At 34.6% G+C, this 15,610-nt stretch overlaps 1 protein-coding gene across 1 annotated transcript in view; it reads right to left on the bottom strand.

Annotated features, from left to right (window-relative positions):
• LOC109834247 (dipeptidyl aminopeptidase BI) overlaps positions 1,799 to 15,610 on the bottom strand; it is a 26,523-nt gene continuing 12,711 nt past the window's right edge. Inside the window, 5 exon segments of the mRNA XM_020402225.1 lie at positions 1,799 to 2,453; positions 9,305 to 9,495; positions 11,127 to 11,343; positions 12,252 to 12,661; positions 13,406 to 13,534. Of these exon segments, the coding sequence (XP_020257814.1) occupies positions 2,273 to 2,453; positions 9,305 to 9,495; positions 11,127 to 11,343; positions 12,252 to 12,661; positions 13,406 to 13,534 (1,128 nt within the window). The 3' untranslated portion in view covers positions 1,799 to 2,272.

The raw sequence follows: 15,610 nt of genomic DNA, 5'->3' as shown, positions 1-15,610 counted from the left end.
ATCGTCGGCAGCTGGATTTTGTTATTCTCTAACAGGTACTTAAAGATGCCGGGAACTTCGTCATCCTTGAAGGAGTACACTTTAGGAAACCTCGGCTCCGAGGATTTCTGCTTCTGAGGCCGTTGTTGCCATTGTCCCCAAGGTTGTTGTGATGCTTGTTGCTACTGCTGTTGCTGAGGTTGCAATTGGAAAGTTTGATTAGCATCAACTGCATTAGCATGTGCCTTACCTTTCCCCCGTGGGACGAAATTCTGTTGCGGAGCATTATTCGCCTGTTGGCCTTTTTCCGCCTTCTTCCTTCTGAGGAACCGCTCGGCCTGCTCTCCTCGGACCTTCAGATCTTTCCATGTCTTGGATGGTGTTGTCCCCATTGCTTCCAACACGTCCAGCGCGAGGTTGTTGTGGCAAGTCTGGAGAATAAACTCCTCTCAAAACGAAAATAGTAGATGGATAACTTTTGGGTTTTTTTTTTTTTTTTTTTTTGGCTAATGGCACTTAAATACCATAAACTTTCCTTATCGTGGCACTTAAATATCATAAAGTTTCCTTACCGTGACACTTGAATACCACAAGTTGTAAAAAGTAGAAGAAAAATACCATGAGTTACATAAAGTTGACAAGTTACTGCTATCCGTTAGTTACACGTGGAAATATTCTTTGGAATAATCCCATGTGACTCTCATGTGACACTTTTAAGTATATCTTGCCCTTATTTATAATTTTATTTACTATATCTACAATTCTCCCCCTCTTCTAAAATACCATCTCCCGCTAAATTTCATATCTCAAAATCTCATTACCTCTTCCATCTTCCTAATTCATGGCATGTGTCATGAAATCATGCTCTAGGGTTTTAAATGCTACTCTAGTCAATGGGGTATGGATGAAGAGAAGGAGATTAAGGTGTGTTACTACAATGCAACTTCAAGCATGGGATAGGCTTGGACAATGGAAAATTATGGGAGGCATTTTTTAGCTCTCTAAACTATTGTACAACATCGAAGTGTAAGCTTTTTGAGTGGAAAGATAAGCCCTTTCGTCCCCAAGCTCAATTTGTGATTAAGGAATTGTTATATGAAAAAGAGTTGTCTAAGGAAGATATGGTCAATGTTCAAAGAGAAATTTTGGGAAATTTGAAAAAAAAAATTTGAGAGAAAAGAAGATGAAATTAAAGGAGAGGGAGAATAAATTACTTGATAATGAAAGCGTTATAAGGAATAGAGAAAGAGAAATTCTCAAATTTGAGGCTCATTTGAGGGAGATAGAAGAAGATTTGAAGAGAAAAAAAAATCATGGTAGTGACATGAATTGTAAGCCTGCGTTGGCTTTTTTTTTTTTTTTTTTGCTGAGATATTGAACAAATTATGTGTATTTGAGATTATCTGGTGTCAGTTTTTTTTTTTTTGGTGGGGGGTGGAGTATTTACCGGTTGAGGGTTTTAATTAAGGGACGGGTATTTTGGTCAGAACAGTTAAAAAGTCATAGTGTTAACTATTTTCAATAACACTATTTTCAACACCGGACATCTCATGGTACAACTTTCTGGCGTTTAACTCATGGTAGTTATGTATCTATACAGATAACGCTAAGATTATTGATTTTAGATTACTCCAATAACCCTGAGTAACCCTATTTACTTTTATTATGGTTGCCTATATAATTTCAGTCAGTAATTTTAGTATCGTCCCTGCGGACACGGACACATAGACTCCAAGATTAGCTGTATAATTACATCTTACCACAATGTAGCAGAATGTAAATAATCCTTTTTGCAATTAGAATCAGCCTAATCCAGCAGTAGACAGTCACTTCCCCACTTAATTTCGGAAATAATGTGAAAAGATGACATCGTCGACAAATTAATAACGCAAACTTTGCACCAAATGCATAGAAGATGGTATCACTTATGCAACGATATGTATTCTTGCATACGATACCTCAATTATTGTACGAAGAGCATGATTATACAACAAGCTTACATTAAGCCCAGTATTACTATCCCTTTATCCAAATAAAAAAAATGTAATATAAGCTGGTGAGCGGAAAGTTGCAGACTCTGCCTTCTCTTTGTCAATGGCTTCCTCCAAATACGGCTGCACGCCAAACAAACAACTTCACAGATATCTCAGCTTCTTCTAAATCAAATACCTCCATCGAATCTACAGTCCAGCAATTAGCATGATCTCATACCAATATCATAAACTTGGGAAGCATGATATTCACAGGATGTGTGTACCCCATTGAAACATCCAGCTGCACGGATGCAACAAATCTAGGTATCAGTCATCATTTTGATAAGAAAAGCAGTCTCCATCGCCAACTCCTTGGTCTGGAGATACTTATTATCCTCCACAATATCTGTTGTTAGATTGAGTAGAACTGGACGCCTAGGATCATAGACCGTGAGCTCACGAACTCTTGCAACCCACTTGGCGGCTTCCCACACGCCAAACCTGCAGTAAGGAATAGCACACGGCACTTAATATTGCATCGGATAGTGTTATTTGTAATTTGAGAACAATAGCAATAATATGTCCTTTCTAGAAGAAAGTGATACTCAATATTCCATCATAAGCTACTTGGTAAAAAAGAACTGCGGCCTTGCGTCAAAAGAGAAAAGAAGGAGAAAAAGGTCCCTCGTGCAGCCTGCTTGTCAATTCCCCTAAGAAGAAGAAAAGGTCTCTACATGGTACTCTTATTTATTATCAATGTTATGTAAAAATTGGTATAGTAAACATCCATTCTCCACTGAAAATCCATTCCAAATACTGATCATTTTCATAAGAATTTTAGATGCCCCAAACACCATATCAATTGTTAGAATTTTGACTCTTCATATTCTATTATGTGACATTAATAGCATTTTGAATTTTGGACTTAACTACTTTGGTGAGTTTTTTTTAAACATAACTACATTTGGTAGTTATGAACTCCTTGATGGTAGGAGTTCTATAAAGAGAGTCACTTGTCCACACACAATGGATGATCAATAATCAAGTCATGTGATAATAATCCATCATCTCGGTTTTGTGTTGTGGAGTGGACAAGGAAGAACAATTATCGGTAATTCGGTGTTCATTACATTCAACAATGGAAGAAGGTATGTACCATTTTATTCAATCTTGTTTTAGTATGTAAACGAGTGTTAAATTCTGTTAATCATGCCATAAGAAATTCTTACAATTGGTATCAGAGCCATTATATGATGCAAGTTTGTTATTTTCCCGAATTCATTTTGGTACAATTTGTTTTCTGTACTATTGAAGGTTTTATAGAACTTGGAATCATCTTTTACCAACTAATAAAGTAGCCTAGTGGTAAGAATTTTGAGTGAGGAATCCAAGGTCATAGGTTCAAATCCCCCAATATTAATATATCTTGACAAGGGCCTTGGTGGTCTTGGGTTTGATAATAAAAAAAAGAATTTTTTTTCTCTTATTACATTGCAGTTCCGAATTTCCATTTGAACAAACTGCCTACATTTCAATTTAATTTTCTTTTGGATTGAATGATTTTATAATGACTGTTTTAATGGGATTAAGTTTAAATTTGTAGAATGGTCACAGCATCTATAAGTCTTGAAAATATATGTTATATCTCATTATTAAAGATGTTAATTCAATTCAGAGTTGCAATTATATTTACATATATCTCTGCTATACCCCACAGGGAAGTAATGATCTATGTAAATTTATTGGGTTAAGAAAGCATATTTGTTTATAATGGGGAAATTTCCTATACCCACGGGTATGGACATTTTCTTTCATTATAATCAAACTTTTATTGTTCTTAATTAAAGACTAAATAATGAATCTATGCATTTTAGGACCTCTACCCACAGGAAGGTTAAAAGTCATTACTTTGAATAAAGTTTAATTTTTGTAGCATTAATTTTGTTTCATTTCAATGTAGTTGTTCCTGTTTCTGCAGTTAATGAAGTCTTGATTCTAAGCGGCGATAATTTTTCAGATTGGAAGGACAAGATCCTTCTAAAATTGGGATGTTTAGATCTAGACTTGGCTCTCCATAAAGAATGTCCTCCTACTCCCACGGAGACTACGAAACCAAGTAAGAAGGCTGAATTTGAAAAATGGGAGCGTGCAAATCGTCTCAGTATGATGCTTATGAAATCCCATATTAGTCGAAGTATTCGGGGATCAATTCCTGAATTTGATAGGGTAAAGGATTTCATGAAAGCAATCGAGGAGTAATTTATTGTTTGTGACAAGGCTATGGCTACAACCTTGATTCAGAAACTCACAAATGTGAAATATGATACTCGTAAGGGTGTGTGCATACATATTATGCAATTAAAGGATATTGCTTCCCAACTTAAACCTCTAAAAATTGATATATCTGAATCATTTCTAGTGCATTTCATATTTTCTTCACTTCCAATGGAGTATGGACCTTTCAAGATCTCTTACAATACACACACAAAGAGAATTGGTCCTTAAATGAGCTCCTAACCATGTGTGTTCAAGAAGAAGAAAGACTTAAACATGAGGTTATAGAAAGTGTTAATATAACAACTCATGATAAGAAAAATGCATTTAAAGGCAAAAATGGATCTGATCTGTTAAAGGTTAAAGGAAAACAACCTATGAAGTTCAAGGATAAGGGTCCAAAGTGCTTCTTCTGTAAAAAAAGAGGACACGTTAAGAAAGATTGCCTGAAATACAAGAAATAGCTCGCGAAGAAAGGTAATATCATATTAAATGTTTGCTTCGAATCTAATTTTAGTCATGTTCCTAATAATACTTGATGGATTGATTCTGGTTCGTCAATTCATGTTATCAATACTATGCAGGGGTTTTTAACCTAACGGACACCGACGACAAGTGAGTCGGACATCTATTCAGGAAATGGGATGTGGTCACTTGTAAAGACCGTGGGAACATATCAACTTATTTTAAAATCTGGTTATGTAATTGATTTGAAAAATGTGTTCTATGTACCTTCATTTTCAAGAAATTTGATTTCTGTATCAAAACTAAGTATTTGTGGTTATGAAATTAATTTCAATGTTAATAGATTTCTTTTATATAAAGGCGAAGTTTGTATTGGTTCTGGAATATTATTTGAAAATCTTTACAAGCTTGATTTAGACACAAACTTTAAAAATAATTTGTTTTCTTTAAACGTCGATAATGTTGGCAATAAAAGAAGTATCATTAAGGAAAACTCCTCTATACTATGGCATAAGAGATTAGGCCATATTTTAGTTAATAGAATTAAAAGGTTAGTAAATGAAGGGATTCTTTCTAATCTAAACTTTACTAACTTTAGTACATATGTGGATTGCATAAGGGAAAGCAAACTAACATTACTAAAAAGGATTCTAAAAGGATACAGAATGTCTTGAAATTATTCATACAGACATATGGGGACCATCTCCAACTCTTTGTCTAAATGGTCAAAAATATTTCATCTCATTTATTGATGACCATTCTAGGTATATGTATTTATACCTCCTAAGTGAAAAGTCTGAAGCATTAGATGCTTTTAAGACTTATAAGGTCGAGGTAGAAAATCAATTAGACAAGAAAATAAAGATTGTGAGATCAGATACGGGTGGAGAGTACTATAAGAGATACACCGAAAAATAACAAATGCCAAGTCTGTTTGCCCAATTCCTTAAAAGTGAAGGTATTATAGCACAATACTATCAATACACAATGTCGGGTACACCACAACAAAATGGTGTGGCTAAAAAAAAGAATAAGACACTAATGGATATGGTTAGAAGCATGATTAGTAATGTTAATCTACCGTCATCCTTTTGGAGTGAAACACTTACGACTGTTGTGTATATACTTCCATCAAAAGCAGTTCCAAAAACTCCTTTTGAGATTTGGAAAGAATGGAAACCTATATGCACGCATGGGGTTGCCGAGTTGAAGTGAGAATATATAATCCTCACATTAAGAAACTTGATTCAAGAATCGAAAGTGGCTTCTTTATTAGGTATACTTTAAATTCAAAAGGATATAGATTCTATTATCCGTTGCACACACCAAAGTTTGTAGAAGCTAGGAATGCTAAATTTCTTGAGGATTCAACCTTTGATGAGTTTCCTCGTAAAATGAGAATTTTGAAGAAATAAAGAATCACAGTTCATCATCTACAGGTAAAGAATTATTTGTTCGAAGGAGAATTGTGCCTATTATAGAAGACACACCAAATCAAGTTAATGAACAAATAATTCAAAATGAAATAGATGACGAACTTCCTCATGTTGAGGAAATTCATGAGGTACCGGTTCTCCAAAATCAAGAAAATTTGGATAATCAAGTTGAACTAAGAAGATCCTTTGGAATCAGAAAACCAACAATACCTAGTGACTATGTTGCATATCTTTAAGAGTCTAACACTGATGTAGGACCTAAAAATGATCCTACTTCGTTTTCACAAGCCATTAATGGAGAAAATTCTAATTTATGGCTTAATGCCATAAAAGAAGAATTAGAGTCTATCGAAAAGAATAAAGTATGTGATCTCATTGAATTACCGAAAGGAGTCTCAGTTGTTGGTTGTAAATGGATATTCAAAACAAAACGAGACTCATCTGGTAAAGTTGAACGATATAAAGCCAGACTTGTAGCCAAAGGGTTTACCCAAAAGGAAAACATTGATTTTCATGAAACATTTTCTCCTGTTTCTTCTAAGGATTCTTTAAGAATAGTTATGACATTAGTAGCTCATATGGATTTAGAGTTACATCAAACGAATGTGAAGACGGTTTTTCTAAATAGTGATCTTGAGGAAGAAATATACATGAGACAATCCAAAGGATTTAATTTTGGGCGAAAAAGATCAATTATATTGCAAGCTAAATAAATCATTATATGGGCTTAAACAAGCTTCCCGTCAATGGCATATAAAATTCCACAATACAATTCTTAAATTTGATTTTATAGAGAATATTGTGGATGAATGCATATATGTTAAAATCAGTGGGAGTAAATTTGTTATATTAGTCCTATATGTTGATGATATATTACTTGCATGTAATGATAATGACCTATTACATGAGACTAAAATTTACTTGTCACAAAACTTTAAAATGAAGGATTTAGGTGAAGCCTCTTATGTCATTGGAATAGAGATTCACAGAGATAGATCCCTAAGAAAATTGAGATTATCTCAAAAAGCTTACATTAACAAAGTTTTGGATAAATTTGGAATGCAGAATTGTGCACCTAAAGATGCACCTAATTCCAAAGGTGACAAGTTTGGTTTGGATCAATGTCCAAGCAATGTTTCAAAACTAAAAGAAATGAAAAACATTCCATATGCTTCTGTAGTTGAAAGTCTTATGTATGCGGTTGTTTGCACAAGACCAGATCTTGCCTTTTCAGTAGGAATGTTGGGAAGGTATCAAAATAATCATGGAATGACTCATTGAAAAGCTGTCAAGAGGATAATGAGATACCTAAAAGGAACTAAAGATTATAGGCTCACATATAGTTATTTAGATCATTTGGAAATGATTGGATATACAGATTCTGATTGGGCTGGTTACGAGGATACAAGAAAATCTACTTCGGGATATATTTTGCTACTTGCTGGAGGTGCAATATCCTGAAAACATATGAAACAAAGTTTAGTTACATCCTCGACTATGAAAGCAGAATTTATAGGTTGCTACGAGGCGTCATCACAGGCATCATGGTTAAGGGATTTTGTTGTGGAGCTTAAAGTGGTTGATCTCATTTTAAAACCATTGCTTATTTATTGTGACAACACATCTGCGGTTGCATTTGCTAACAACAATAAAAGCGGAAGTCAATCGAAATACATTGACATCAAGTTCCTTAACGCTAAAGGTCGAGTTCGTGATCACATTGCGAAGTTTGAACACACAAGAACAGAGTTCATGATTGCTGACCCATTGACTAAAGCTATATCAGTCATTCCATTTAAGGATCATGTAAGCAACATGGGGCTCGTTAATGTTTAAGTGTTTGTTATGTTTTATGTCTAGACTTATTTGATGTTGCTTAAGAATTAATTATTTTGCTTATTCAATTGCAACAAATTGTTTAGTCATAAAGTATAGTTGCAATATTGTTATGTCATTAGAACATTAATAGAATATTTGAGTATAGTGGGAGAATGTTAGAATTTTGATTCTTCATATTCTATTATGTGACATTAATAGCAATTTGAATTTGAATTTTAGAATTAACTACTTTGGTGGTTTTTTTAAGACATAACTACATTTGGTAGTTATGAACTCCTTGATGGTAGGAGTTCTATAAAGAGAGTCACTTGTCCACGACATAACTACATTTGGTAGTTATGAACTCCTTGATGGTAGGAGTTCTATAAAGAGAGTCACTTGTCCACACACAATGGATGATCAATAATCAAGTCCTCCTTGATGGTAGGAGTTCTATAAAGAGAGTCACTTGTCCACACACAATGGATGATCAATAATCAAGTCCTGTGATAATAATCCATCATCTTGGTTTTGTGTTGTGGAGTGGACAAGGAAGAAGGTATGTACCATTTTATTCAATCTCGTTTTAGTATGTAAACGAGTGTTAAATTCTGTTAATCATGCTATAAGAATTTCTTACACGTAGAAGTTGTTCTCTGAAAAAATATTTTGGATGAGGGACTTATCTGTAAACAAAAGTAGACACCAAAATAACCCTTAATAGAGGTTGATCACCTCCCAGAGGCATGATAACTGCAAAAATATCATGCTGTTAATCACAATCTTGGTCCTGATCGTTTCCTTGTGATTTTTTATTATGGGATCAAAACAGCACAAAATCCTGGCCAGCTATATCTAAATCTCAAGCAGTTAGAAATAATATGATATTCAGTAACCATAGACAACAGCTACCATTATGAGCAGACTACAATGTACATGTTGGAAACATGGAGTAAGAGATGATGTTAGTGTAGAAAAATGTACTTCATTGACCCTAAATTGACATTAAAGGCAGATGAGTGCACCTAAGTCAGCTAAAAAAATATCTAGCTTCATTGAGCGTCCAACCAAAACCTCAGTAGGAGAAAAACAACAGAACATCTCAATTCTTTATGATCCAAAAGCAAATTAAACCTAGTCATACCTAAGAGTAATCACTTATACTGAAGCAAGTTAAACCTGCCATAAGAAATCTAGTCCTGAAATTGGTAAATATGCATGAACCTTCCTCATGGCAATGGTAAAATTCCATGTAAAAATCTATCACAAGTTGAAGTTCACGTGCTAGCAAATTATCCAATTAAAAACTTTCAGCACTAGAATCAAAGCAACTTCAAATTATATTCAGGCAAGATTTACCTTGTATTAAGAGATGATGTCACCAATATAGCTGGGTATGCAATATCCTTCTGAATGTTATCATAAGGGGAATAGTTCCTAATGGCCATGAATTCCTCAAGGTCCACAGGATATCCAAACTCTTCATAGTCACTTGGTAGAAGTGGTAAAATAGGGTAGAGGAGAGTGTTGCATGCATCTAAAAAGGGAACCTATACAGGAAAAGAGCACTGAATTAATGATAAATAGCTAACATCTAGAGAAAGAAAAAAAAAGTTAAATACTATAGTAACAAACAAGTACAACACATGTTGTATGTGTGTGTGTCCACGTATGTATTCCTTGTATTGGCATAGGTTTTCTTTCTTTCTACTGCTCGAGGACATAAATTGGGACCACCCATACATACTGGCAGTCTGGCAGTGAAAGATATCCAACTTTATCCACTGAAACTCTATTTTAAATGCACAAAGATATCCTTCTCCCATGAGCTTAAACTGCATGACAAAAAGTAGGTTTACCTGTCAACTGAGCAGTGAGCATCAAAGTTTCTCGGGCATGAAACCCTTTGTTACTTATACCCGCTAGAAATTTGGCACAGAGCCTTAGTATCGGTTGATTGACAGGCTACAGCCAGCTATAGATCTTCGTGAACTGGGGGTGTTTGTTCGTATACAAGTGAAAAATGAAGAGAGAAAGTGACACTTATAACACTTTTTAAGTGTTTGTTTGTATGCAAGTGATTATGAAAAAGAAATGCAAAAAGATTTCCACATAGGATTTAATGCAATTTTAACTTTCCCTAAAAAGTCACATGAAAGTGAAAATGTTGGACCACTTCTAATTAAATAAGCAATTAACTATATTTATTAATAAAATCTTATTTTGCCATGCCATCTTCACTTTTGTGCTTTTAATAATAATTTATTTTTATACTTTCAGTTGCATGCTGATGGGGATGTGACAGTTATTTTGTAAAAATAAATAATTTTCATACTTTCAATTTGCCAAACAACCCTTCGCTGGAGCCTCTTGGTAATAGAATGGACTTCATGATATGGAAAATGCTTAGATGATTCTATAACACTCTACTGAAAGCATTTCTTTCAATGATTAAAACATTTCGTTTTCTGGAGCTATTACTTCTTGCTTTAAACTGCCATAATTCCTATAAACCAAGAGCTTCACACCAATTCAGTTGGTCCATATCAGGCTGACACCTGACTGAAAAATTACCATTTAAAGTGTTTCATGGAGCCTTGTGAGTTGAAACCAATGCCATTTTGATGGGAAGTCTCAAACAATTTGATTATTGTAACTATAATCACAACGAACATGTATGCCATGTTAATAAGTAATAAAAGCTACACCAAAATAGGATTATCTAATCATTTCTTACATCTTGCAACTAGACTTCCTATTTAAACCGTGATTTACCCAATCAAAGAAAATCTGAGTTTCCATAACTGTCATTGCTGGCCTTCATTAGATGTAACCAACCATCATACAATCTGCTAGCTTCATTTGTGCAGCTTCACTTGTAACCCTAAAGTCAAGAAAATATGCACCATTTTTTTCTCCAAAGTTCTAGCAACCATCATACAATCTGCTGTGCTTGCTCATATAATATGAAATAAGGAGAAACAACACTTTAGGTGCTAACAATGGCTGACACGTGCAATTTAACAAATGACTTTCACATGTGCAAAGCGGCTGTCAACTAAACATCTTCTTGGAAATGCTAAACAGATCCAAACAATTTGTTGAACAAACAAACATTAACTAAAAAGGGAGAAGGTTAAACTAGCAACCATAAGAGAAAAAAGGTAAAACATATGAATACCTTCAATACTGTAGCATGAAATAAGTCTGGACGAGTGTTAATGGCAGAAGCAACTAAAAGGCCCCCAGCACTGTATCCCCAGCCAGCAAGCTTATTTTCTTGAACAATCCCTTTCTCAATTAGAAAATCAGCACATGAAATATAATCTTGAATTGAATTTTTCTTCTTCATACGTATGCCATTTTGGTGCCACTTCTTACCACCGCCGCCACCGCCTCTAAAATTGGATAAACAAGCGTCAGGGGTCATTATAGCATATTAATTTCCACATGGGGCAGAGTACTAGAACAAAAGCCAGTTTATCAGCAATGTCTAATACCAATGTGTTAGTGACAATTAGAGTTATAGCCCTTATGAAAAAGAACATGTGTCAATGCATGCACATGTACAGACATATATAGAAGTGCACTTTCACGGACATAATACGCACATTCTGTCCTTAAAACGAACCATGTTTTTCTTCCTTCAAGCTCCACCATTTAGTGTCTAGTCTATTCTTACTACTAGCTTTCCTCCACTTCTTAATGCTAATGTCTCATATCACTAATCTGTGTTGTGCGATCAAGTTGAATCCTTGTATAATTTTGCAACCTTCGTATATTAACCTATCTGTTAAGGAAACAAGTTACTTGACTACTTTTAAAATATATTAAGTGTTATTTTCTCTTTTTAAAAATTGTATTTGATGTTATAAGATCATATGCTGAGAAAAATCCAAATTCATATATCTTATTTCACACTTTTCCCCATAATTAACTACTACATTTGCCCATGTGCCATCAGCTCCGTCAATGTTGTATTTAAGGTTTTACATTTTCACTTTCTATACAAGCAAAGACAACGGAAGATGGCGTTGGATAGCTAGCAACCAGCTCAGTTGCATCTCCATGAAACAGATACGAAAAATGCCATAATCAGTCAAAATATCAAATCTGATTTCTTCTTAAAGGGTAGAAGATTGGAAAACATAAAAATGCCTATAGAAGAACTAAAACAATTGCAAGATTGAGAATGTTATTTATGGAGATCGCAGTAACGAATATAATAGAGTGACCCCTCTTGAACAGGTTATGTTCATGGAGCAAAAAGGAAGATGTTGTTAAAAGTAAGATGCAAACGACAAACCTGACATCAGCGTATGCAATTACCCAACCCCGATCAAGGAGGCTTTTCAATTCACTTCGCCAGCGTTTGTCTAGTAGCTCGCCATAGGCACCATGGCCATGAAGTAGCCCTGGATTACCTTCTTGCTTGTGTTTCTGTGAATACACAACAGTCAAGGGGACCAAGATTTCATCATTCGAAGGGACATCATAATGATCACATGTATAGAACTCAGAGAGCTCATTCCAGATACCACATGGATTCTCAGCTTCTAGTGTGGCATCAAAGCTCTTTGGAGAAGGGGATTTGTCTTTCATAGTAGTTGAAGAAGTTCCATATAAAGTCCTTGTTCGTTCATGCAGAACATTTTGTTGCTGCACTATTAGCCACTTGCCAGTTGATAAATTGTAATCCACAACGGCATCAGGCATCTGTTAGAATTCTCAGTGCTCTTTAACAAAGTAGAACAGAATATAATATCACTCAAAACAGATGCCTTTGAGATATCACAAAAGCAAATTAAAGGATATAGAACGAATTGTGCTCACTGCACAAGTCTTGCCTGTTGGTAGGCATGATGTTTGTGAAATATTGAAAATAATTTCTTGATGCTAGGCAGCAAATATTGAATGTAACTAGGTCTAACCAAAGAGACCAATTTCAGTAAGATCGATAAAATCATGTCCCACTCATAGGTCATATCTGATGTAGAAGTTTGACACATACACTCTCATGAGAACATTAAAAAAATTGTCACGATCATAAGTTGAGAAGATAATTCTTCTCAGATTCCAAAATTAGAAAAAGTAGCTTCACGCAATGTATATAATTTTGTAATTTATCACATTTCTTAATTGAACGAAAATGTCATCTTGTTTGTCATGCATGAATGGAGAGCAGACTTTAGGTTAATACTAAAAAAAATTTTATCAAACCAAATATTTTTAATATATCATTGTTTTAGGGTAAAGTGTGGCTTGCAGAAGATAATGAAGCATTTGATTTCAATAATGTTTTGTACTTTCACATAGCACCAGCAAACACATGGCATATTGTTAGCATAGTACCTTAGGTTTTAGCAAGTAAAAGGAAAAAAAAAGAAATTAAATGTTATGCCTGTTTTTTACAAGCATCCAAAAGTAAGAACCCATAAACATCGAAAATAATCTGCATACCACAGGTGATGATATTATAAATCGCATGACTGAGGAGTAGTAGTCATAATTGGGCCCAGATGAAATCTGACAGACATGGTTTGGAAGAGGTAGAAAGCATGGATGAAAGTCAGTTAAATGCTTAGCTCCCTGCCAACAAAAAACCAAAGATGAAGAGGAAATTAATTATGTGATAAAGCCACAAATAATATGAAAACAGTGATGACCATGGAATATTAATTTACAAAGCTGGACACTAAAAATGCAGAAGACGAAATGTAAAATGTACTATCTGACAGATTTCTTTCTATGCAAACCTTGCCCTGCACCCCTATCTCATGCCAGCTCAGCTGCCAGATGGAGATTTTATTGCTATATAATACATACGAATCTCTAAGTTTTAACCAATCCAACTATAATTCAAAGATATAGCTGGCCGGAACAACATTAAATGAACTTCTAAAACCAGTCTTCACAATTCTTATTAAGGAACATGCTTCTCAACATTCTCTAGATTTTGATACTTTATAACCTAATTAAAGGTGGAAACTTCATTAAGAACTTTTCTACGAAAAAACCTATAAACCAATTATTTGGAAAATCATTTCTCCCAACCGTGTTAATAGTTTTACCAATATAATTGTGTTTGATATTAAACCCTTAATTGAACAGTGCCAATAAAAATACAAAACAAAATTGGCAATAGGAATCGAACCTGATCTACTATGATATCATCTTAAATTCCCTCACAGTATACCAATTGTGAGAGTTGAGGGTTATAATTTTATAACCTAACAAAAACACTGATTTATTAATAATATAAATGTACGTCATTGTCAATGTTATCTCAATTACCATGATTTAACTCATTTTTACTTGTAGCTGTACAGAAAGGTATGTTAATTGTGAAAAGGCATCAGTCCTTTAATTTTTAGATAAGTCCTTCAGTGCAGTAGTTTAGATGCTAAGAATATCATCCATGCCACTTTTCCCAGGATATCATTACTAAAGCAACACAAAACTACATTAAATCAATGAATTATATGAAGCTGTACAGCTGTATACCAGTTTTTGCAGGGAGAACTACTCTGACATGTTTGATGCAAATATCTATTGAACATTAGAAGGTGAAAATTTTGAAAAGCAGTACTACAAATTCAGAATGTCATCAATTTTTTATTCCTTTACATAACCTTTATCAGACAACCTCCGAAACTAGACATATCATGGACTGATGTTGTTTGATGAACCAAAGCTCCAGATCCAAGGTTCACATGTGCTACTTCAATTGAAAAAACCATCTCCGAGTCCTAACGTCAAGAATGAAGAGTTTTCTGGTGGTTTTTGGCTGGCTCCGTTGTGGGATTGGGAGGGCATTTTGGCAGAACAGTGGTAGGAAGAAAGTTGCTAGTGCGAAGGCTGGAGGAACTTGCAAAATTTTAACTAATAGGTTTTGCCATCTCTGGTGTTCAGTACCATATGCATTCAACGAAAGAAATAAGTTCAATTGAAAGTGAGAATGGATGATCGTTTTAGAGGCAACTATCAAAAGTGACAAGATCTTGAAACTACTTAGGTAGATCCATAATTACAACTCTAGAATTTCCAATATAAGAACTCAGTAAAAGTTTAGAAAGGTCAGCAAACATGATAATTTCAATTTATGCAAAAGAAATGCCCACCAAATGTAGCTGAATAAAGCTAGCTAACCGTCAATAGGACAACTTCAGATGCTAAGATATGGTGGACAGCTACATTCCCACATGGTGGTTCCTGCTTTTATTCCATGCTGTCTTTTACAAGAGTAACTTCATGTCTTTTCGATAGCTTCACATCTTTTATTCCATGCTGTTTTTTACAACAGTATGCAAATTCTAAGCAAACAAAACTATCATGATGACCGAGTATAACCAGTCAAATGTTAAGATCCGTTACCAATATAACAAAGAAAAGAAATCAGGAAAGAAGTCAAACACCCACCATTCAAGATATATCTGCTATCAACAGACAAAATATTAGTTGGACAAAAAATAAAGGGTTAATTGCGAACACACCCCCTGTAGTTTCAACGAGTTGCACTTACTACCCCTGTATTATGTATTGTTGCATTTACACCCCTTGCGAATTAACTCCGTCCAACTCTGTTAATTTTAGATTTGCATGTGTCATGCACGTGGTGACAAATTACTACAATAGCCCTCCCTCAGTAAAACCTCAAAACTTATC

This window comes from Asparagus officinalis, chromosome 3 (assembly GCF_001876935.1).
Source record: "Asparagus officinalis chromosome 3, Aspof.V1, whole genome shotgun sequence".
In the NCBI taxonomy this organism is placed as follows: domain Eukaryota; kingdom Viridiplantae; phylum Streptophyta; class Magnoliopsida; order Asparagales; family Asparagaceae; genus Asparagus; species Asparagus officinalis.
This window is presented reverse-complemented; position numbering and strand designations above follow the sequence as displayed.